This window comes from Python bivittatus, unplaced genomic scaffold (assembly GCF_059951505.1).
Source record: "Python bivittatus isolate LINGU-HERP-01145 unplaced genomic scaffold, Pbiv_v1 ctg000980_np1212, whole genome shotgun sequence".
In the NCBI taxonomy this organism is placed as follows: Eukaryota; Metazoa; Chordata; class Lepidosauria; order Squamata; family Pythonidae; genus Python; species Python bivittatus.
The window spans coordinates 59,519,120-59,542,328 of NW_028277125.1; the positions used below are offsets into that span (position 1 = coordinate 59,519,120).

General features: G+C 35.8%; 1 protein-coding gene across 2 annotated transcripts in view; it reads right to left on the minus strand.

Annotated features, from left to right (window-relative positions):
* Positions 1–23,209, minus strand: part of CHST15 (carbohydrate sulfotransferase 15) — a 78,986-nt gene that overhangs the window by 6,054 nt on the left and 49,723 nt on the right. For both annotated transcript variants that reach the window (XM_025166780.2, XM_007428418.4), the window contains exons 2-4: positions 10,582–11,627; positions 8,992–9,331; positions 3,884–4,030 (exon numbers count right to left, since the gene is read on the minus strand). In XM_025166780.2, coding sequence (XP_025022548.1) covers positions 3,884–4,030; positions 8,992–9,331; positions 10,582–11,121 — 1,027 coding nt within the window. In that variant the 5' untranslated portion in view covers positions 11,122–11,627. The remainder of the gene's footprint in view (positions 1–3,883; positions 4,031–8,991; positions 9,332–10,581; positions 11,628–23,209) is intronic.

The following is a 23,209-nucleotide window of genomic DNA, read 5'->3' on the forward strand; positions in this document are numbered from 1 at the left end:
AATCTTACCCACCGTGGGTTTGAATTAATGTTTGTGAAAAGGAATCCATATTCAACATAAGATAAATTAATCACTGTAACACTTATATATCAAGTCACAACTGCACAGCAAAAAAAAATCCAATATTTCATAGAAGCTAAAAGTATGTAATATATGATTAAACTACTTATTTTTATTATAGAATAGTTGTAGAATGTCCCTATAAAATCCATTATAAAACATTTCTGGTGAATTCATTGTTATAATGATCATAAATTACTAAATCCTGTCTGGATTGCCTGGAGCTTTGTGTCTTGTGTAACATTGAGGAAATAGCCATTGTTTCATCAAGCAATATAATTATAACTCAGTAATCATTTGATTCAGAAAAACCTTCAGAGAGGTTTTTGAATGGAAAAGTACACTGCCTGTTAAAGTTAGAGGAATGTTTACAGCTTTAATTATATAATGTTTAATAACATTGTTCCCTAAGTGACCCTCTGATTTTCACATATCCTATAGATATATTATGAAATAAACTATATAACAGGTTAATGAAAAATTTAATATAGTAAGCATGCTGATGAAGAGCTGAAGTAAACATTTTTTTCGAAAAGCTCATTTCCATGAAACTGCAACAGAGGCCAATTATTTCATAATAATGTTCATAACTAAACTGAGTCAATATTTTTATGTAGAAGGTATCTCTAATGTTAATACAGATTATAGTTATGCCTACTTTTGTCCTTGAGACAAAAACCCTAAAAAGAGCATCTAACATTTGTTTATAAGAGCAACAGAATAGCTGTTCCACATCAATGCAGCTAGGCTTAACCGCTTTTGAGTTAGAAAGTCAAGACATATTAGACCACGTCAGATGCTCTCTTACATTAGGGTATCTTAAGGCATCTTTCTGTCTCAAGGTGCCAATTAAGCAATTGTTGTCCTGAGCAAATGCCAAACCTGTATTTCTCTTCAAACATGTGTAACTATATTTGTATCTATGTCTATCTATAAATCAAACCAAAATTATAGAGAAATATAGGACCATAGATCTAGACTATGTCTCCAATACCACAGGATAAAGACATTCAATAAAGGAAGGTTTCCTCCATTAATGCATTTCCATATTAGAAAGAACTGTATTTGCTAATTGTATGTAGAGCCTGGTCAAACATTGTTTCTGTCATGCTGACTCTACAGCTGCAACTAATTTGGGCCAGTCTCAAAACAGCAATGCTGAAACAGAGGTGAATCCCTTTATACAGCTTTAGGTGACTCGATTAAGATAATCAGGAGACATTTTGCCTAGCATTGTGTGTCAGAATGTTAGAATACAGCACAGACTGAGAAAAAGGATATCTAGAGTCTACTGGAAAGTAAAGACACATAGTTATAAAGCCTTTTTCCAAATGCTTCTAATCATGCATGTTTTTATTGTCATGTTTATTGACAGCTATTTTATGAACTTATCTGAATATTATTAAATAGATTATATATTCCACTCAGTGTCATAACTGCAAGAATGACTAAGACTGCAATCCTAATGCAATTAGTGAGTATAGTCCACTGAAAGTACATATATTTACTTCTCAAAAACGTACACTGGATGTTTAAAAATAATTATTTTAAATACATAATGCAAATATTTAAATAGTATCTCAATAAAGAATTTAGAAATTTGTAAGGAATAAATATTTCAACTTTTCACTGGTGGTTAAAGCTATTTCTAGGTTGTTATAAAAAGCCTCCATTCCTCTTTGCTAACAGAAATTGTTCAGATAAAATGCTATCATCATTTTGTTATCTAATAACTAGTTCAGATATACAGCACTGTGCAAAAGTTTTAGGCAGGTGTGAAAAAATGCTGTAAAGTAACAATGCTTTCAAAAATATATATTGTAATTGTTTATCAATTTACAAAATGCAAAGTGAACGAACAGAAGAGAAATCCAAATCAAATCAATATTTGGTGTGACCACCCTTTGCCTTCAAAACAGCATCAATTCTTCTAGGTACCCTTGCACACAATTTTTGAAGGAACTTGGCAGGTAGGTTGTTCCAAACATCTTGGAGGACTAACCACAGATCTCCTGTGGATGTAGGCTGCCTCAAATGCTTCTGTCTCTTCATGTAATCCCAGACAGACTCGATGATGTTGAGATCAGGGTTCTGTGGGGGCCAACCATCACTTCCAGGACTCCTTGTTCTTCTTTACACTGAAGATAGTTCTTATTGACATTGGCTGTATGTTTCGGGTCGTTGTCCTGCTGCAGAATAAATTTGGGGCCAATCAGACACCTCCCTGATGGTATGGCATGATGGATAATGATGTATTTCTCAGCATTGAGGACACCATTGATCCTGACCAAATCTCCAACTCCATTTGCAGAAATGCAACCCCAAACTTGCAAGGAACCTCCATCATGCTTCACTGTTGCCTGCAGACACTCATTATTGTACCACTCTCCAGCCGTTCGGTGAACAGACTGCCTCCTGTTACAGCCCAATATTTCAAATTTGGACTCATCAGTCCAGAGCACCTGCTGCCATTTTTCTGCATCCCAGTTCCTATGTTTTCATGCACAGTTGAGTCGCTTAGCCTTGTTTCCATGTCAGAGGTAGGGCTTTTTGGCCACAATTCTTCCATGAAGACCACTTCTGGCCAGACTTCTACAGACAGTAGATGGGTGTACCTGGGTCCCACTGGTTTCCATCAGTTCTGTGCTGATGGCACTGCTGGACATCTTCCAATGTCAAAGGGAAGTAAGCATGATGTGTCTTCCATCTGCTGCATTAAGTTTCCTTGGCTGACCACTGTGTCTACAGTCCTCAACAAAAGAGCTTGAACAGCACATCTTGAAACCCCAGTCTGCTTTGAAATTGTTGCCTGGGAGAGATCTTGCTGATGCGGTATAACTACCTTGTGTCTTGTTGCTGTGCTCAGTCTTGCCATGGTGTATGACCTGTGACATGTAACAGTCTTCCACAACCTCACCTTAGTAGCAGCATTTGGCTGTTCCTCACCCAGTTTTAAACCTCCTACACACCTGTTTCTGTTTCAATTAATGACTGGGTTTCAACCTACATATGAAATTGATGATCATTAGCACCTGCTTGGTATAATTGGTTAATCATACAGCTGACTCTAATCCTACAAGATCCCTGACTTTGTGCAAGTGTACAAAGTGTGCAAGTGTAAGAATTGATGCTGGTTTGAAGCCAAAGGGTAGTCACACCAAATATTGATTTGATTTAGATTCAGTATTAGATTAGTATACAGGTAGTCCTCGCTTAATGACTGTCTGTTTTACAATGATTTGAAGTTACGATGGCCTTGGAAAAAGTGCTTTGCAATCTGTACTCACACTTATGACCGTTACAAACTGTTGCACCACCCCCCACAGTCAAGTGATTGCGATTTGCGACCTTTTTTATGATGGTTGATAAGCAAATCACGTGGTCATTAAGTGAATCACAAGGTCGTTAAGTGAATTCCGGCAAAAAATGTCCATTGGGGAAGCTGTATTCGTTTAATGACCATGTGATTCACTTAAAGACCACATGACTTAACTGCAGTAATCTGTTTAATGAGCCTTGTAAAAATGGTCGTAAAATCAGGTATGGTCTGTGGTGACTCGCTTAATGATCACCCTGCTTAACTACTAATTTTCCAGTCCCTACTGTGGTCATTAAGTGAGAACTACCTGTACTGCTAAGATGTAAAGAATATGTGTGAATTCCCATTTCGACACCGGTAACCATAAATCCTACCAAGACTAGTAGTGTGAATAGAAATTCTATAAATCAGCCTTTTCCAAAGTAATGCTCTTCAAATGTGAGATCTAAAACAGCTAGATGACCCCAGTTTGGGAAATGCCATCCTAAGCAACAATTTCTGTACCAATAACGATGTTGCTCCTCTTTTCATAGCTTTTCTCAGAATCTCTCTGTAGCACATTTTGAATCTGATGGGCAGCCAAATCAAACAGATCCAGGTAATCATTCACAGGGTAACGATCATGAAATCCATCCCTCAAACGAATTATCCCTGAAAACAAAAAGGACAAAGAAATAATTTTTAAAAATCAGCAATTCTATAACAGAGAGTTCCAGTGATCTGCATTTTGGGGACAAGAGAAGACATTGTTCAAAGAACATAATAAACAGGTTGTTTATTTGGAGCTAACTGAAAGACTGCATTAAAATTTCTGAGTAGAAGTGTGGGGACTGTTTAAAAATAATTTTAAAAACTGGCACTTGAAGTTGCTTGTCCTCTTTTCCTTTCCCATCCATTTTTGGTATGTCATATTTTTTGTAACCCTGAGGGTAACAATAAGCTACTATGAAAGCCTTTTTGGCTAATGAGGGTTAAGTTGATTAAACACTTTAAATCAATAATATATTAAATTCAGATTATTCATTTTTGAAATGCACATGGTATAAATGATGTAAATTTCGTGTTTGTGAGCACATAATTCATAGAAAAAGTTTTATGGGTGCTGTTTAGCTAAAACCCTACCAGGATATTACAATTTTATCTTTGCTACTTATGGGATAAAGCTCCTAGATATTATCCAAAATATATTTTATTAACAGGAATGAAAAACCCATTAAAGGAGTAGAATAGAGATTATATTATAAAAGCAAGACAGAGGCACACTGCATGAAAGATTCAATAAAATACTGTATTATATTCGTATGATCCAATAAAAAGAAGATGTTCATTCTCAGGATGATTGTTTTATTAGGCAGGATGTGTAAGAAAGTAATGAACAACAACAACAAGGAACTCTTATCTGAAGGAGGTCCAGATGAGTCACTGTATGAATCAATGAATACGAATTATAAATAGAGAACAAAGAAATAAAAGACTTCTGAGGAAAAGCAAGGGAATCCATCCAAGAGAAATCTTTATAAGTTCCAGGAAGCCCAGTGAATTTTGGATAAAAGTGGATTATTTATCTGATGTGGTCAAGCCTTAATCATATCCAGGTGCTATGCTATACATACATATCAAGATCTGGGTGCTTGGAAATCATATCTGGAGAGCTCTGTGTAACATAGACTATACTATGGAGTCATCTGCACAATAGGTTTGAATGCTTCTGTATCTGGACAGTTTGTATGGTCTGACTTCTCCCTGCCACTTTCCTTTTGACTGCTGAGATAACTCAGATAATTAAATTTTTGGTGTTTAAGGTCTAGAGACGCCATGGTCTTGTCTATAACAAATAACATCATTAATACATCACAAAAAGTCTTATGGGACTCTGCACAAAAATAATGGGATAAGTAATAAAAAGTCAGACAGTGTTGTGGAATGTAATTACTTCTTCCCATATTCCATCAATATCCAAATTCTAGATAAATAATTTTTGCAGCATCTAGAAAAATGGATTTCTAGATATAGAGATCTGGAAACCAGCCTGCCTGCTACAGAAGTTGCAATTCTGCATAAGAAATTAATGCAGTCTAAAAAAGAGGACTTAACATGACGCTAAAGAACATCTGATAATTCCTATATGCCAGTATATAGCAATGCAAATGAAGGTCCTGAATTTTTTACCAGATGTTATAAAGTTTACTGAACTAAGAAGATACTAAAGCACTCCATGAGCCCATGTTCTATGATAAAAACTTAGCTGAGACATTTTAACCATTAAACTTTTGAGTCTGGTATTAACAGATGATGGCTATCTTTATATAATAAAACATCTGAATTAAGTGTTATCATCTTATCCTTCAGAAAATGATATGGAAAAGGATGGTTTATGTGAATTTTTTTTACATACATTCCTGTTATACCTATAATATACATTGCATTGAGAACAATGTAAACTATTTTCCCAGACTATTTTCCCACCCAAGTGTGGACCAAGTTCAGACTTTCTAACTGTGAAAGATGAATCTGAGCTGGTGCTCTAAGGCTATACATAGGACTCAAAACATAGTAGCATTTTAAGTAAACTGCTCTTATTTGCTATAAATGCAGGAATTAGTGTGGGGATGGGGGTAGCAGGAAGGGGGAAAACCAATAATTCTAACATATAAAAGGGACAAAGAAATCAATACAAAGTTCTCACTGAAGGCATACATAACCAGGCTGAAATTATCATATTTGGTCACATTATGCAAAGATCCAGCTCCTTGAAAGTCCATAATAATGGAAATGATGGAAGGAAAAGGAAGAGATCAGCAGCAAGGTGGTAGGACTTTTAAACTTATCATCGTTGGAAGATCTGAAGGACCAGGCTGGGCACAGACTATTCTGAAGAAAGTCTATGTAGCCACTAAAAGTGAGTGCCAAACTGATGGCTCATAGGACATTCACCAGCACATGAACTGCAATTCCAAAACTGAGTTGAATCTGAAAATTGGGACATATCAAATTATCTATGCCCATTGCAAAACATTTTGTGAGTCATAAACTTCATCCTATATACAAGAATTATAATTGCTTCATCAGATAACTAACACCAAGTGTTAGTTGCAGCGATTGGGAAGTCAGGTTTCATGAAACAATGCTCTACAGCGAAGCCACTGAGGCCAGCCTTTCTCAGCTGAGGTTCAGCAGAATGCTGGTGTTCCCTGAGAGGTCCCTAGGGGTTCCATGAGAGATTGTGATTGTAATTATAAATTTTGCACTTGCACAATGCTAGGAATTTTCACAAGCCACAATTTAGCTGCCAGCCTACCAGCTTGCTGTTGCAATAAATGTTACAAAACATGGATTGTGTAGGTCAGAAGTAAATTATATTGTGAATTTTTTTCTTATTTTTTGCAATTTTTATGCAGGGGTTTCCTGAGACCTGAAAATTATTTCAAGAGTTCTTCCAGGGTAAAAAAGTTGAGAAAGGCTGATCTAGGCAAAGTAATTACATGTGATTTTCTTATTCCAAAATCCCCCATATCCCCAGAAAAAACACATGCTATATGACCAATCTATGTGCTTATATTATTTATATGCAGCATATGTCAGGATCTACGCAAGCCAGAACCTTCAATTGTTTTTTTATTGCTTTTATTTTTATTGCTAAGTATATATCAATGGGTGAATAGTGGAATGGTGGGAATGTTATTCTAAACCGCTTGCTTGACCTGCCATAAAAAGCGGGGAGAGAAGGCCAGGTGCCGTTATCTTTATCTTGACACAGGCAACCAAGGCCAAGAGGTGTGAGAACCGGGGCAAGGCGCGAAGAATTTCAAGTGGGAAAGAAAAGCTAGAAAGGGGGGGCGGAATTTGGGCTTAAAAGGACAAGGGTTTGCTTTGTAGAATTAGACTCAACAAACTATGGTGCTGTATGCTTCTCCTGAATAAAGAAATCTTTGATGGAACTCTTTGGACTCCAGAGGATTTACTGAACTTTGGGTGTGCAGACTCTGACAGCATAACTACTGGCCTGGCAACAGAATTCTGCAGTTGGGCGGCAACTAATGGCCTAAGCTCTGAACATAGGCCAACAATCAATTCAGGCAGCAGTAGAAAAGCACCCACAATTTACCTTCCTCTATTGTGCTTATGGAACATCGCTGTATATCTCAACAAAAGATTATAAGAAGTGACCTACTGGGTAAAACCAAAGGCTTCTCAAACCTTACATCCTTTTCCCCACAGTGGCTAACAGCTGTTGGGCACGATAATAGCATCACCTCCTTCAGGCAAAATATAGTTATTTCCTAAATTTCCAGGCACTTATCTTCAGAAGTCTAGCACTGTTAGAGGAAAAAATGTATTTACTTTCTCCACACCAGGCAACATTTTTATCTACTTCTATCATACCCCTTTCACTTGTCTTTTTTAAAATTTGAAAGTCTTTCCTTTTAGGAATCAATTCAACTCCATAATTATTTTGATTGCCCTTTTTTAGTTCTGTGATATCCCTTTTGAAATGTGCTGATTGCAACTGCATGCAATATTTCCAATGTTGGCATTGTGATAGAATAGTGGTTATGCAAAGTTAGGATGTAATTCTATGCTTACTTGTGCTGAACCATATTTGCCACTGCATTGCCTATTTTCCCCTGTTTGGAAAGATCCCCTCAGAGAAGCCTTAATCCCATTTTTGTTTTTACTTCTTTGAATAATTGGCCCATTAGCAAACTTGGCCATGTCACTGTTCAGTGCTAACACCAAGGTATTTATTTCAATACCTAGAGAACTAAAAAAACTGTTTGCTCACTTGTGCTGGAAGACAGTTGATAAGACCTGAGATAAAATCCCCACTCAGCCATGAAGCTTATTTGGTGAACTTGGAGCAGTCATTACCTTGTAGCTTAACCTACCCCACAGCTTTGTTGCATTTATAAAAACAAAGAGAATCCCACTATATGTTAGTGTGAGCTCCTCAGAGAACGGTAAGATATAAATGTAATTAAAACTCTGGAGTACAATGCACATAATTTATTCAATATGAATTGGCAAAAGGATATTGCCTGAAAGAATAACAAGAACTGAATTTCTATATCAACCTCTACCCTAAATTGGAACAAGTGTCTGAAATAACATCAGCAAATAAACATTAAGTGCAATCCATTTTAACCGCTTTTTGGCAGCTTCTGCCAATTTACGGTTGACAGTCCTTCTGACTGTTTTAAATGATACTTTAAGATGTTTTATTAAACTACTCTGTACACAACTTGTGTAGCTAAAAATCATTCTAAGCTTTAATAAACTAAGACAAAGACTGCTGCTTACATCAACACATTTTGCACTGGGCAAATAATTCAAGGTAATGATATTGTTGGTGCCATATACTTATCCATAAAAATGCCAACTGGTAGGATTTTCCATACTTAACTGCTAGCTTGGGTTTGCTATGTGGAATAAAATAAGGCAACTTGGAACAGATTCAGACAATAAAGCCGGATCTCTTGATTATTTTCCTGCATCGTTTATTGCTTTCCAGGAGCTGAAAAACTTCAAAATTACTGACTACTGCTTCCTAAGGATGGTTAAACATTCATTTAAGCTAATACAACTCTAAACTACTGAACAGCATGTTTACTCACCAAAACGTTTTCTGGTCCACCAGTGAGGCTCTTTAATTGCTGAAAATTTCACATCAGGATGTAATCTGAGCCTATCATAAAGATCTGTTGTTCCACATTTTGGTTGGCCAATTATATAAAAATGAGGAAGACAGCGTAGCCGGTAGTATTTGCCATCATAATGATACAAATGATTCCAAAATACCTTTCGAAGATAGTCAAATATTGTACGAAAACGTTTGGAATACAAGGCATAGGAGTTTGTAGCATAAGGATTTCTAGTATTGTTTCCTGTGTATTCTTCATACCAGCAAGGATTCTTGCTGTTTGGGAGAAACTTGTTAGGAATTACTGAAAACATCTGCAATAGAGAAAATAAAAGTTTTTGTTAAAGTACTATGGCAATATTTCTTATTATAATAGTTCAATCATTTGCATATTCTACTAGTTTAATGTTTAACTGCCCGATACTACAGAAATACAGAACCAAGAGGACACAGAGAGGTGGACATGGAGACAAATATACTTTAGCCAGTTTTTAAAATCAGGAAGGATTAATATAATTATCTAATATGAATCACATAATTATACACTCTTCCATATAAAAACTCAATTTTTCTCATTATTTATACCTATGAGAGATTGAATTTCGTTCACCTATGTAAGTTATAAAGTCCTGGCAGAAGGAATATCCAGAGACAAATGACATTAATTTTGCATGGCAGCCATTTTAATGTAGTCATACAAGTCTTGGTGTTCTAGAGATGTATTGTGCCTCAACTTCCAGAATTCCTTTCCTTGGTGAAGACTGAGCTACACAACTGCAACTCTAACAAGATTCCACACACTCAGCACATCCAACCACTCTCCACATTTCCTAGCATCTAAAATTTCCTCTTGACAATTCACTGCGTAACCAGTTATTTTACTATCTGTCTATATAGTAGCAGCCATCTCTTTATCTCCTTTGTGCCCATTAAATTATAAGAAAGAGTGTGGTGATAAATGTTTATACTTGGGATTTATACCTCAATGACCTTTATGCATAACTGAAAGAATTAAAAGTAATTATCTTTCAAAGTTAGATATTTATATTATAGATTATGAGTTCTTTTATTAGATCATGTAATCATACATTTCTTACTTCTTTCCCATGCCATATAGATAAACTCTCTTGGCACTAATGCATAATCTGTGCACCCCCATTATCATAAGGCAGCACTCATGGCTATTGTGCTAGCTATCCAACTAGGGTAATTCTCAGCCTCAGAATTTCCCAGAGATGCAGAAGATAAAATAAAGAACTTTTCAAGGCTGCAATATTCATGTTTTAGCCTGCCTCTAGCTGACATGCTAAGACAACAAGCCAATGGAAATACTTATCCACAGAATTCCTCTTAATTGTACTATGTAATGGGAAATATCTGAAGAACATATCAAGAAAAGATGTGCTTATATGTCTGAAAGGATAAAATTAAATATATCTTTATGATCTCTAATCATATAAATAGTAACATATTTATTTAAAATAGCATCATCAAATCAATGTAAGGAAATATTCCAATCCAGTAAACTGTTTAACAACACAAAATAGCCTTCTTTTATACCTACATGCATCTCTTGTTTCTTCAGATCTTCCAAGTCAGGAGGATGCCTTGTTATGAACTCAATGTGTGAAGCAATAGTGTCAATAATTACTTTAATGCTGGGGTAATCCTTTGCATAAGAAATATTCATTTTAGATTTTTGGAACTGTTCTTTCATATCACAGAAGTTGCCATTGTCCGTTAAATTTGAATTGCTGGTAAAAACTCCATAATGGAGTGTTGGCTGCATGAGCAAGAGACCATCTTTAGTTCCAGTCAGAATATAAGATGCTGTCACTAACATCATTATTAATAATCCAAAGATTAAGCTGCATAGCTTCCCTTTCTTCAAACAAAACAGTCCAGCCCAGCTATCACTATGATCAGTCCTCACTTCCAAAACTGCAAGTAAGTTCATCTGTTTGCTGTCCACAAACAGAACTTGATTTTCTCCTCCGCATAGAAGGCAATTTTGGATATTGTGACTTGGGCCCCGGCACTTGAAACACTGTTTGTGCAAGTCATTTGATAATAATGCTATGCAACAATGAATGCAATGCCTCATATTAGTACCATTAAAATATTGGAGTAAGGATCCATTTACAGTAGTCAGGCAGGAAGTTCAAATAGACGAAAGTCATTTTCTACAAATAATAAAAAAATCCTTGTGCAATAATTTAAAAAAAAAAATCAGGCTAAACAAAATATTTAACAGTTCTTGAAACTAATAGAGGCATACTACATGGAACTTTGACATAGAGAATTTAGATCAATATGGAGGGCAAGTTGGTAAGATTAAAAAAAAAAAAAAACACCATAAAGGACTAGTTTAGGTTTTCCCCAATGAACAAAATGAGAATAAGATTTCATTGTACAAAAGGAAAAGACACAAAATTGAAAATGAGTTCATTGTCCTTGGATTTCATCAAAAGTTAACTGATTCAATGATGAGAGAAAGAATAATATTTTTAAGTTTGGAAAAAAGTCCTTTAAAATGTATATTCAAAGATGGCTGAAGTTTTGGAGAGCTTCATCTTTGTAATAACACTTTGGAATGTTGTGTTACATGACCTAAAAGAAAACAGAAATAATGTGAATATCCAGAAGTAAATATCCAGAATAATCTATCCAGAAATTAATTTAAGTGTCAGTTACTTTACTAAGCAATGAATTTTCAATAGATGAAAAGTTAATGCAGTTTGTAAATCTTTTTTAAACTTAGTTATAACAACAAACAGAAAAGTTGGTTTTAAAATTAGAAGTTTTGGAGGTGACTCAACTTTTGTATGTTGTCAAAGCCAAATCTTTTGTATTTTATGATGCAAGATTTTGATACTAGGATCAAAGGAGCCATAGGTTCTTCATGCTTGTATGACCAAGAGCAGTGAAATTCTTAGGTAAAATCTCCATATGCTGTTTCTAGGCCTTCTGTTCAGATTGCATTTTTCTGATTCTTAACAAGTGAAAGATGGTTTGTAAATCTAGTCCCAGAGGAAATCAAATGAAATTCAAAATGGTTCTGACAAAATATTTAGACCAACTGTGTTTATGACTGCACAAAAAAGCACACACAACACTTGGCAAAAATAATAGAAAGCAATGCATGTAAATAAGATTTATAATTGGCACTGGAAATACTTTTATACATTCCAACATAAATGATGACAGATGTAAGATATGAAACTTGACATAGTAACATATGCTTCATTACCAAATGCATGTTCAGTTTTAAAATATAATATTCTGTCTCAGAGAAGGGGGAGGAGCCAAAACAGTGGTGAGACAGTAGCTGTTACAAGGAACTGCTCCAAATTGTTTATTTATACCTATTTGTATTATTAGTTTTGTTTTATTTTACAACTAATTTTATCAGCTGGGTAAAGCCATTAAATGACTAGAGTCAGTCAGCGCCAATTAATAACAGAGGCACAACAAAATGCTGACATATTAAACCATACATCATCATCACATCAAGTCTGTGGACTAAGTTCTTCGGTATATAACAGGAGAAAACATAATAGCCAAAACCTAGAATGTAGGAAAATAGACAGTAGTCATTCCATCAGGCCCCATGCAGCTGACCAGCAAGAACTGCCAATACAACCCAACTGCATGGAGAAATACTCTGTTCTACTTACGGACTTAACAACACAAGTACACTTCACTGACCCTTTTATTCAATGAAAGAGCTGCAGAGCACCCCTTCAAAAGAAAGAAGCCCGACTAATTCCAACAGAGGTTCACCTGGGAACCCCTTAGGTAGGGAGTCTCCCTAGACATAAACTGGAAATACTCAGCCTGATAGGATGATATAAATAAACTGGAGACCACCTACAAATTCAACACCCCAGTACCTGGTTGCTTCAGAGTTCAGGATCTCAGGGTACATAGGGATGAGAATATGAAGGAATTTGATTTGCCTGTAACAGGCCCTGAGTCAATCCTGGCCAATGAGTCCTGCTTCATAGTGTTTATCAAGCTACAGGCATTCCAGATCTGTACTACCAGTTCCTTTTGAGCCCCAAGAGTTACCTTGCCAAGCAATGAGCCTTCAAATGATCAAGATTTACCCTGTATCAATATAAGCCATAGTGCCCTTATATTCAATTTGATCCCCAGTAAATATGCTTTCAACATTGCTGGAGTGGATGATGTCTCCCAAAGTAATCCTCCCAGCCCTACAGTAAAAATGTCATATCTTCCAACAATTGCCCCCAAGAAGATTCATTCCCTCTCAGCCTGAGGCTGTTCCCTGACACTGTTCTCTTGGAATATTACTGGGTGGAGATCCAAAGTCGTTGCATTTATAGAATATATTTCTAAATTCAATATACTCTTACTTCAGGAAACCTGGGAAGCTCACAATCTATATAGATGGGTTCAAAACTCTGCTGCAGTGCCTGGCCTGGGGACATGGTAGATTGTATGGGGGCTTACATTTACACATTTCACTGAATCTTAATATCATTTCAAATTAAATGTTTGGAACAATATGTGCAAGCAGTCATAATTCATTTTATCAATGTGATCTTGTTATTGATAAATGTTTATATACTGCCTATCTGTCTATGCTCTCAGGCTAATGGCATTTGAACTAAGGCAGAGCATTCTACATTCCACCAATACCATCCAGATCTACAGATTGTGCCTTCTTTATTTGTTAGGGAGGATAAAGATAGAACTGGAGATTTTAAGGGGCTGCATATGCTGCAAACCTTCAACAGACTAAACTTATCTGCACTGAAATGGTCCACAAATTGCAATTATCCTGCTGAATACTTCCACTGGGCAGGTGTGAAACCCTTCTTATTGATTATACAGTAACATCAGGAAGTCTATGCCCATTCCTGTTAGAATTTTATACTGACAGATGGCCCAATAGTGATCATTTTCCTAATGTATGGATTTATTTTTACAAGTATATGTGTATATTGGTAGAATGTCCAATAAAGATGGGAAAATGGACGACAATATTTTAAAATATGCAAATAGCAATGTTAAGGTAAGGGGTGGTAAGTGGTCTGATACAGGGAATAAGAGTTGTCAAAAAAAATTGTAAAAAACAGCTAGAAATAAGAATCTGAATCTGCCCAATTTGTTATGTGCATTTATCAGTAAAAACACAGAAGTAAGTTGAATATAGTGGGAATGAGTTACTCAGGAAGATTGCATCATGAAACAAAAAGATGTAAGTCAAAAATGAGCTGAGACTGAATAGAGATCTGAATGATCAGTACAAAAGAAGTATATGGAAGTGAATTTGAGATTGTCAAAAACAAAGTGGTTAGGAGTTCAGCAACAAAAGGCAATGTAGGAATCACAGTATAGAAGCTGTGGAAGCAAGGATAGTTTGCCAAGATAGAAATATAGAGTGGTACAGCAAATAGTGTTGGTTTAAACTAGATTTATCTCATGCTTTTAATTCCTTTTGCTTAATATTTCTTTCTCCTTTCCTATCCCAGAAATAGGAGAAGACTGTGATGCTATGAAGAAAAATGGTTGAAACAAGACTTGGAATTTTTCTTTTAAGGCTATTAATGAAACAATTGCTTGAAATGCCATTGCTGAACTAAGAAAAAGCTTATAGGACATTAATCCCCATTCATCCAAAAAATTAACTGTCATAATAATACTATAGAATACAGATCATTGTTTAAGGCTTCCAAGCCCAACCCATTCACCCCTTTTCAAAAGCAAATGTATTAATATATTCAAAAGGGAATATATTAATACATGAAAGAAAATGTAATGGAACTCGCTAGGTTTTACTTCATTGTCTAAAAACAATTAAGAATGATGAGTTTTACCATCTGATGTACAAGCAATACAATAATAATAAATGGTGTCCACAGTTGGATGTTTGTTTGGATATGGATCCAATTTAAGTCTGAAATTCTAGCAAATGAGATACACATGAATTTTCTAAACAGAATTAGAGTGATTTTTTTTAAAGAATAGCACATTGATGATAAAACAGCAAGAGAGATCTGGGCAACTCAGAAAAGGGGTGAATGGGTTGGGCTTGGAAGCCTTAAACAATTATCTGTATTCTATAGTATTATTATGGCAGTTAATAGCTGCAGAAAACAATTTAAACAGAGAAAGAATATATCCCCAAATCTATGTAAAAGGGGTTAAAATGTTGATTTTTCAAGATACCTCACTGATGAAAAAGACCTTACAATTCCAATAGAAGCTCTGCCAACTTATTTCCATGTGTGACTTGATGATGAATTTCATTAGGCAGTACTGGTTGCCTTACTTAATGTATTGGGGGGGGGGAGAATCAGTATTATTTTATGGAAGTATGGTTTCTATGAATTTCCAAGATTCAGGACACAAGCCTAATGCTGAAAGGGGAAAAAGTCCTGGCATGAAGCCAAAAGGAAATTAAGTCCTAACAAATACAATATATTAAATAAGTGTAAGAAAGATGTTTATATTCTGCCTCTAAAGCAAAGAGAATACGTTTTAATGCTTTTAGTAAGCACTAAGCAATGTGTGTGACCTTTTTTTCCCCCTTTGGTTATTACTTAAGTTATCCACGAGAAGATTGCAACCTTTTTGAAGACAAGGGTTTGGACTGCCATTCTAGGAGGCTGACTCCTCAAAATTCCTTAAAATTCTCCCATCTCCAATGTTTTGATTCAGTTAATTGATTTTAATTAGTTATATCATACATACTTAATTATCCAGTTAAATATAACTGCTTCTACATATCAACGCAGGGACTTAAAATTGAAGCTCCTGGAAATGTAGTCCAAACTCTTCCAACTGCTATAAACTGATTATTAATTGCAATTGATCAATTCCATGCATCCCTATCCCTAACATAAATTAATACACATCTTAGCAAACAAATTGTATCCCCACATTCCATTCAATCCTCTCTCACACCTAAATTAAACTGAGAACCTTACTGGAAAATAGAGCAACAGGATATTCCACAACCATTCCATGCTGCTTGGTGGGAAGCAGCAATAACTTTCTAAAGATAAACAGCAAAGGAAGAGGCCATGAACTTTCCCTTGTAGTAAAAAGTGGCAGCATTTTTTTTTTTTAAGTAAAAGGCAAAAGGATAGTTTGGCAGGTAACCAACCACACAGTGGCAGAAATATAGTCATAGCATGGGAAGGAGCCAAAGGTCAGGGGCTTTGCCCAGCACTCAGCAGAGGTTTTGTTGGAATCTCTGAAGTCCCAACACAACCTTTTCTAAAACGTTAGAGCTGTATCAAAAAGTTGGGAGTAGAAAAAGAAATATAGTTTGTATATGCCTGTTTCATAAACAAATATTAATAAAAGAGATTGTCAGCTATAGTCTCTTAACTGATTAAAATCACTACGTATATCAACAAGGGTGTTCATATTTTAAAAAACTCTAATATATGAAATACTGCCTAGCTGATGCTGCACTAACATACTCCTTTTGCTAGCAACGCGCTTTCAGTATATGTTCCTGATTCAACTAATTAACAACAATACATCTCACACTGCACAACTTTCCATCTTTCTACTTGAATCTGAATCAGCTCAATTAGTGTATATAAGTATTGCTACATTCAACATTTAATGAAGAACTGACCACTGCAAGATGAAGTGGTGGTTAGTGGCTTAGATGGCTTGTGAACCGGGATGGAATAATTAATGGAGACTTGACAGCTTCATTAACGCCTTTGTTCCAATATCAGCAGTATCTTTTCAGGAGAAGCTGTATTTTTCTTCCATTTTACTAATCCAAAAAAGAACATAACATTCCTAATTTATCTCAACTGATGTCCTTCTCAAGATTTCAAATATACAGTTATGTCAACAGTTCCATAACTTACTTACAAGGAATGCAAATCCATTTCTATGTCTGGAATGTCAAATCAGAACTATTTGTGCAATTAAAATTCCAGCCTGTACTGTTAATGCTACACATGCTATACAGAGGTCCCTTCAGTAATACAGTAGACACCAATAGTTCTTCTGAAGTACCAAATGTTCCCTGTGTATTAATATTTTACCCTCAAGAACTACTACAAATTCAGTATGATATTAACTTTACATAAAAGATGTTAATTAACTAAATGCAAATATTTCATAGCTATATTAGAGTATGAATAATCAACTGTTTAATGAAAAATGGTATGATCAGAATAAATTATGTCAATTAATATAAAATAACATGCATTTGTTTGATTAATGTTGTTCGATTTCCAAACTAGGTTAAACAATATGAGACTTGTATAGTTGAAATCAGTCCATTTTCCAACCCTTTGCTTCATCTTCAGTGTTGTTGTAAAAGTCACTTCTACTTGAAACTGGGGGAGTATTCAACAATACAGGGCATTGTTATTTGAAGAAAATTCCTGTGCATATTTTCAATAATAGATAAAGACCTGTGGATAATTTTCCAAACTGCTTGGGTATGTGGAATTGTGGAAGACCCTGAGAAATTCTATAGCAGATTACAAGATATGCTAAGTGCAACATTAAGAAAGGATTTGTTACTAGTAGTGCATGATTAGAATGCAAAGGTTGGAGAAATGGAGGAACATGGAATTATAGGCAATAGGAATTACAGAACAAGTGTTGCCTCAAGCTATCTAAATGCAAACTCTACACATCAACATAATCAGATGTACAACACCAGGAACAATGTGGCTACAAAATAGGAAACAGGAGAAATGCAATCCAGTTAACTAATCACTTCAGGCGCAGAATGTGGAATTACTGGTGTCAAATATATGTTAAACTTGGAACAATAAAGAGAGTAAGTGTGCCAGCAAGTTTTGACCTGAAGGACATAGCGTCTTAATTTAAAATCTATGTACAGAACAGACTCAGTATGCTTAACTTATGTGAAACAGAACTTGAGCTCTATGGAAAGAGATAAGAGAAATGATGAAAAACAAACTAGAAAAAAATATACCCAATGTTTCAAAGAGGAAAAGATCCAAGTGACTTTCAAAATAAATTATAATGATAGTCAAAGAAAGATAGAAAATAAAGATCTTCAGCAACAAGAACAAATAATGACTGAATGCAGATTTACAACATCAAGCAATAAAGGACTAGGGCAGATATCTCAATTTATATGTTAGCAAAGAAAGCAAAATACTAACAAGAAAAGAAAGTAAGCATTTTTTTAGACAAATGACAGGAAAAGGTACCCCTGGAAAAGGAATAATGAAGAGTAATCACAGAAGAGATTTAATAGATACAAAAGAAGGTGGAAATTTATACTGAAAATATTTACAATTTATATTACAAAATAATAAACATTTGCAAAGAGAGAATATAGTCAGGCATTTACTCCATTAGTAAGTTAAATACAGATCAGGTGCAAACCAAGAAAGTACCAGGTACAGATAAAATATGCCTGGATTGTTTAAAGCTGAAAGAGACAGAGGCAGTTAAATTTGTATGACAACAAATATGGAGCAAGACTGTGGGGCTTAGAGACTGCAAAAAACCTAAGCCTAAGGAAGGAGATGCAAGAGAATGTACAAACTAAGTAACTTGTTATGCAAACACATTTTTGCTTAATATCTTACAAAGAAAAATAGAGCCACACATGGCAAGAAAAATGCCAAATGAACAGCAGGTTTTGAAATAGGCAGAGGGATATGAAATCAGATAGCTAATATAATATAGATGAGTAACTGAGAAAGCAACAGAATTATAAGGGGATGCCTCAGCTTCGTCTTGTTGACTACAGCAGGCCTTTTCTTTTGTAAATTATGCCAGAATGTGCAATAGATTAAAGCTAAAAACCCACTGTTTCTGTAAAGCCCACAGAGCTCTCATATCAGCGACTTACAATGGCCCTGTCACAGCACTGTAAACCCCAGTCTATCATTATTACTAAGCACTTTAGATTTTATGGCAGAAATCACAATGTAGGAGAAAGCCTTACAGGCTATATTATTGACTTTAAAAAACTATCCCCACTTCTGCATCTCTTCTGTTGAGAGATACTGTACTGAAGGCACCATAGACAACAGCACTGCCTCCAGGGGTAGGAAATCCCACTAACAGCAAAATAAGGTGTTCTAATTCTGTGGGGTTGAATATTTACCACAGACCTGCCACTTTATAGAGAAGACTTGCCACAGTTTGGGGAAACAGAGCCACATTACTTCAGTGTCCCAGAGTAAGGGCATATTACAGGTAGTCCTCGTTTAGCAACCACAATTGGGACCCGCAACTCAGTCATTAAATGAAGTAGTTGCTAAGTGAAACCACGACTGTGCTTATGATCTTACTTAACTTTCTTTTGCTTTATAGACCTGCGAAAGTTGTAAATGTGAGGATTTGTGGTAAAGTTACTTTTTCATCACCGTTGTAACTCCAAACAGTTACTAAATGAGGCACTCTCTAAATGAGGACTACCTATATGTGTTCAGCAGTGTATCTTACAAAATTCTTTCAGAGACTGAGGAGATAATCTTAAACATTATGAATGCTAGCAGTGCTGGAAATGATGCATTACATGGAGATTAATGGGCACTGAGTAAAGATGTTGCTTAACACAAGGGCATCTGTATCATTAATTTCAGATTCTGTTTACAAGGACTGTTTAAGCAAATGTCCAGACATCATCCTTACATCTCTCTTCACATACAAAAGAGAATAATCCTATGCTGGGTGAAATCCAGGCAACAGTCCCATATGATGGTGAACAGGCCCATCCTTTTAAGGAAGACATTGGTTTCATCAAATCAAGTTATATTGGTCTTAATGTTTCTTTAAAACATATATATTTTACAATGTTCTATACTTAGCAAGTTTTGGGAGAAAGTAGTGGACTATATAAATATGATTGAATGACAACAGCTAACATTTTCAGAGGATAATATTCTTTTGAACTATATACCTGGTACATGGATTCTCTGTGCCCTTACTATGGCCAAAAGACTGATATTGCAGCATTGGAAAGATAAATGTATGGCCCCATTCACTCAATGGATTGAAGACCTGATTGCACTTGCTACTTACGAGTGGATTGCCTATAGACGTAGGCTTTGTATGGACAAGTATAATGAAACATGGGACTCATTTGTACAAAATACAGTAGGTTAAAAAAAATGATAGTCATATAAATGTATTAGAAATATATGTGAATATGAATAATATATTAGAAAAATATATGAATAATATTTGTATAAGAAGTATATATAGAATTATAATTGTTTACTGTTATAATGACATATTAACATTTTTTCCTTTGTGGTATTTTTCCACTTTTTTGTTAAAGCACTTTCTATGTGCTTTTTTTCCTTCTCAATAATAAAAAATACATTTAAAAAATCAAGTTAAATTGATCTTTACAGTATTTACAATCAAGCAAGTTCCTATTTTTTTCCACAAAAAATGGACCACATTCTTGATAAACAACCTTTTTTTTAAAGAAGATTAAGGCACCATGAAAGGGCTCAAAGTTGTTATTGAAGTGTATCCTGATGCCAGGGGCATTTTTCATAAACCTTTCTCGCTCTTTAGCTTACTCCCTTAGGAAATCAACAGAAGGGGAAATGGAGCAGCACAGCAACATTTTCTTTCTGAAACATAGCAACTGGAAAGCTCCAACTGTAGTTGTTCTCCAAAAAGGTAAATCTATTAGACTGTGTGTGGAGATTACAAAGTAATTGTTAATCATTGTGTGGAACCAGGACCAAATCATTGCAGGTAGTCCTTGACTTATGTCCATTCATTCAGCAACCACTCAAAGTTATATCAGCACTCAAAAAAATGGACGTAGAATGAGTCCCTGAGGTTCTGGCCATCAGAGCACCCCCGTAATCATGTAATCATGCTCGGGATCCCGGCCCATGATTACAACATTACAGGGAGCCACAGTCACATGATCACCATTTGCAACTTTCCCTGCTGGCTTCCCACAAGAAAGTCAATTGAGAAGCTGGCAGGGAAGGTCACAAGTTGCTCCAGGAAGTTGCTCCTGCCCGCAGCATGCCCCCTGCCTGCGCACCATCCATTGGCCCTCTAAGGCCTCCTCCACCTCATGCATGGCCTGTGCTGGCCCTGCAGAGTCTCCCCCACCCCCTTGCGGCACCCCCACACTCCTTACCTGGGACTCCCACTGCTTTCTGCTTACCAACCCACACGACTTGTGGTTATGACGGCAACCGGGACAGCCAGGGTTGCTGTCGCTAAGTGATGCAGTCACATTACATTGCGCTTTATGACTACATCACTTAGCAACAGCAATCCCGATCCCAATTGTCATCGTACCCTGAGGACTACCTGTATCAAATGCAAAACTGATTACTATACAGGCTGAATGCAAGTACTTTAGTAAAATTGCCATATCATCCTGGAGTTAGACTCAAAGCAATACCTGACTATCAACACTCACAAAGGTGTATACCCAAAGACTTATTTTTGGGATTTTCAACAGCTTTTGCAATTTTTCAATATAAAATGAATGGAATTATTACAAGGCTGCTTCTTGGATGATATTTCGATCCTTTTTATAAAGGAATGGTTAGTACTATTAGACAATGTGCTAAGTAAACTTGAAACTTCTGGACTACAAGTAAAATTACCCAATCATCAATTACTTAATGAGTCAATAATGTATCTACTGTCCTGTATTAACATGGGCTCTATTCCACAGAAAATATGATTGATGAAATTTTGAACGCACAAAATGTATCTGAGCTACATTCATTTTTAGGTTTGTTAAATTACTATTAATGACTCCTATCAAATCTATCCATACTGGATGAGTTGTTGCAGAAAGACATCAAATGGAACTGAAAACAGAATGTGAAAATACTTTTCAGGCAGCAAAACAAGTAGCTTACATATAATGACCCAAATAAACCACTGTGGTTAGCAAGTGATACCTCACAATTATTATCATTGTTGTTACTTAGGCTTCTGAGTCACTCCAGACTTTTAGTGGATTACAATTTCTCCATATAGTATTGCAGTTAAAACTATACAAAACAAAACCTAACGCAAGCAAAATTGTCACCGAGCCTCTCATCCACAGTTCATTAGGAACAATCAACATTCCCCAAAGGACCTCCAGAAAAGCCAGATTTTCACTGCTCTTTAGAAAACTAAAGACTGTAGGTAGCTATTCCATAAGAGTGGTGCCACCACTGAAAAGGCTTTTCCCAGGTTCACTTAGAGTAGCAAACTGCCGCCTGGTCTCACTGGATGAGCAGATTCTATGAAGCAGTTATTTTATATATCATGCCTGATGGAGAAAAGCATTCTGTCGCTTTTGTATCAAGAACACCATCTTCAAAAGAATGGAACCATAAGAAATAGAAACAAATGGTCCTTCACATTATTTTGAAATAAAAAATTCCACAATACTTTTATGGGCAGAAATTCTGCTTGAGCATATATCATAAGCTTCTTTTACCTATTTTAGTGCCAAACTTTGTCATATCAGCATTGGCAGCATTTTGAATGCAAGGATGGGCTGTAAACTTATAACTGTGATATTATATACAGACATTCTCATGTAGAAGCTTTATCATACCTATTAAGGTCTCTTACCAGTGATAGTCATGATGAAGGGTTTCTCATTCTTATTAGAAGAGCTGTTAATTCATTATAAAAATATTTCAGATGCAATCAGTCAAGAACCTCTTTGGGCAAAAATGTGGAACTAAATTTTATACCCAGAAATGGGGTTAATGACGTGTCTGCCAGCAGAGTCTGCTGTTAGGCTGTACTGCAGTTCAAAATATGACTATTCACATCAATAGGTTTTGTTGCTGATTTAAAATGGGAACCCAAAGTTATTGCAGGTAAAACCACTAACTATGCCTGGGAAGACAATGTATCAGGTTGGATAGGATCAGGAAATGTCTTTGGAAGAGTAACAAGATATTAATAGTGACAGTCTAAATTGTAAACATTTATTCATGGAGTTATAATAGAATATTGCCTTCAAAACTGAGCAGGATTTTGTTAATAACAGTAGTAAAAGTAATATAATAACATGGGATGAGAAATGAAACTCACTCAGTTTATTTCATATTCACTATCATTCTCCCTCTGAAGAAACATCACTTGGAAATTATGAATCCAAGAAACACCTTCTGATACTGAGTTAAAGAAGGGGATTTTGTGTGTGTGTGTGTGTGTGTGTGTGTGTGTTAGAGATTGTGAAAGGGACAGGGACA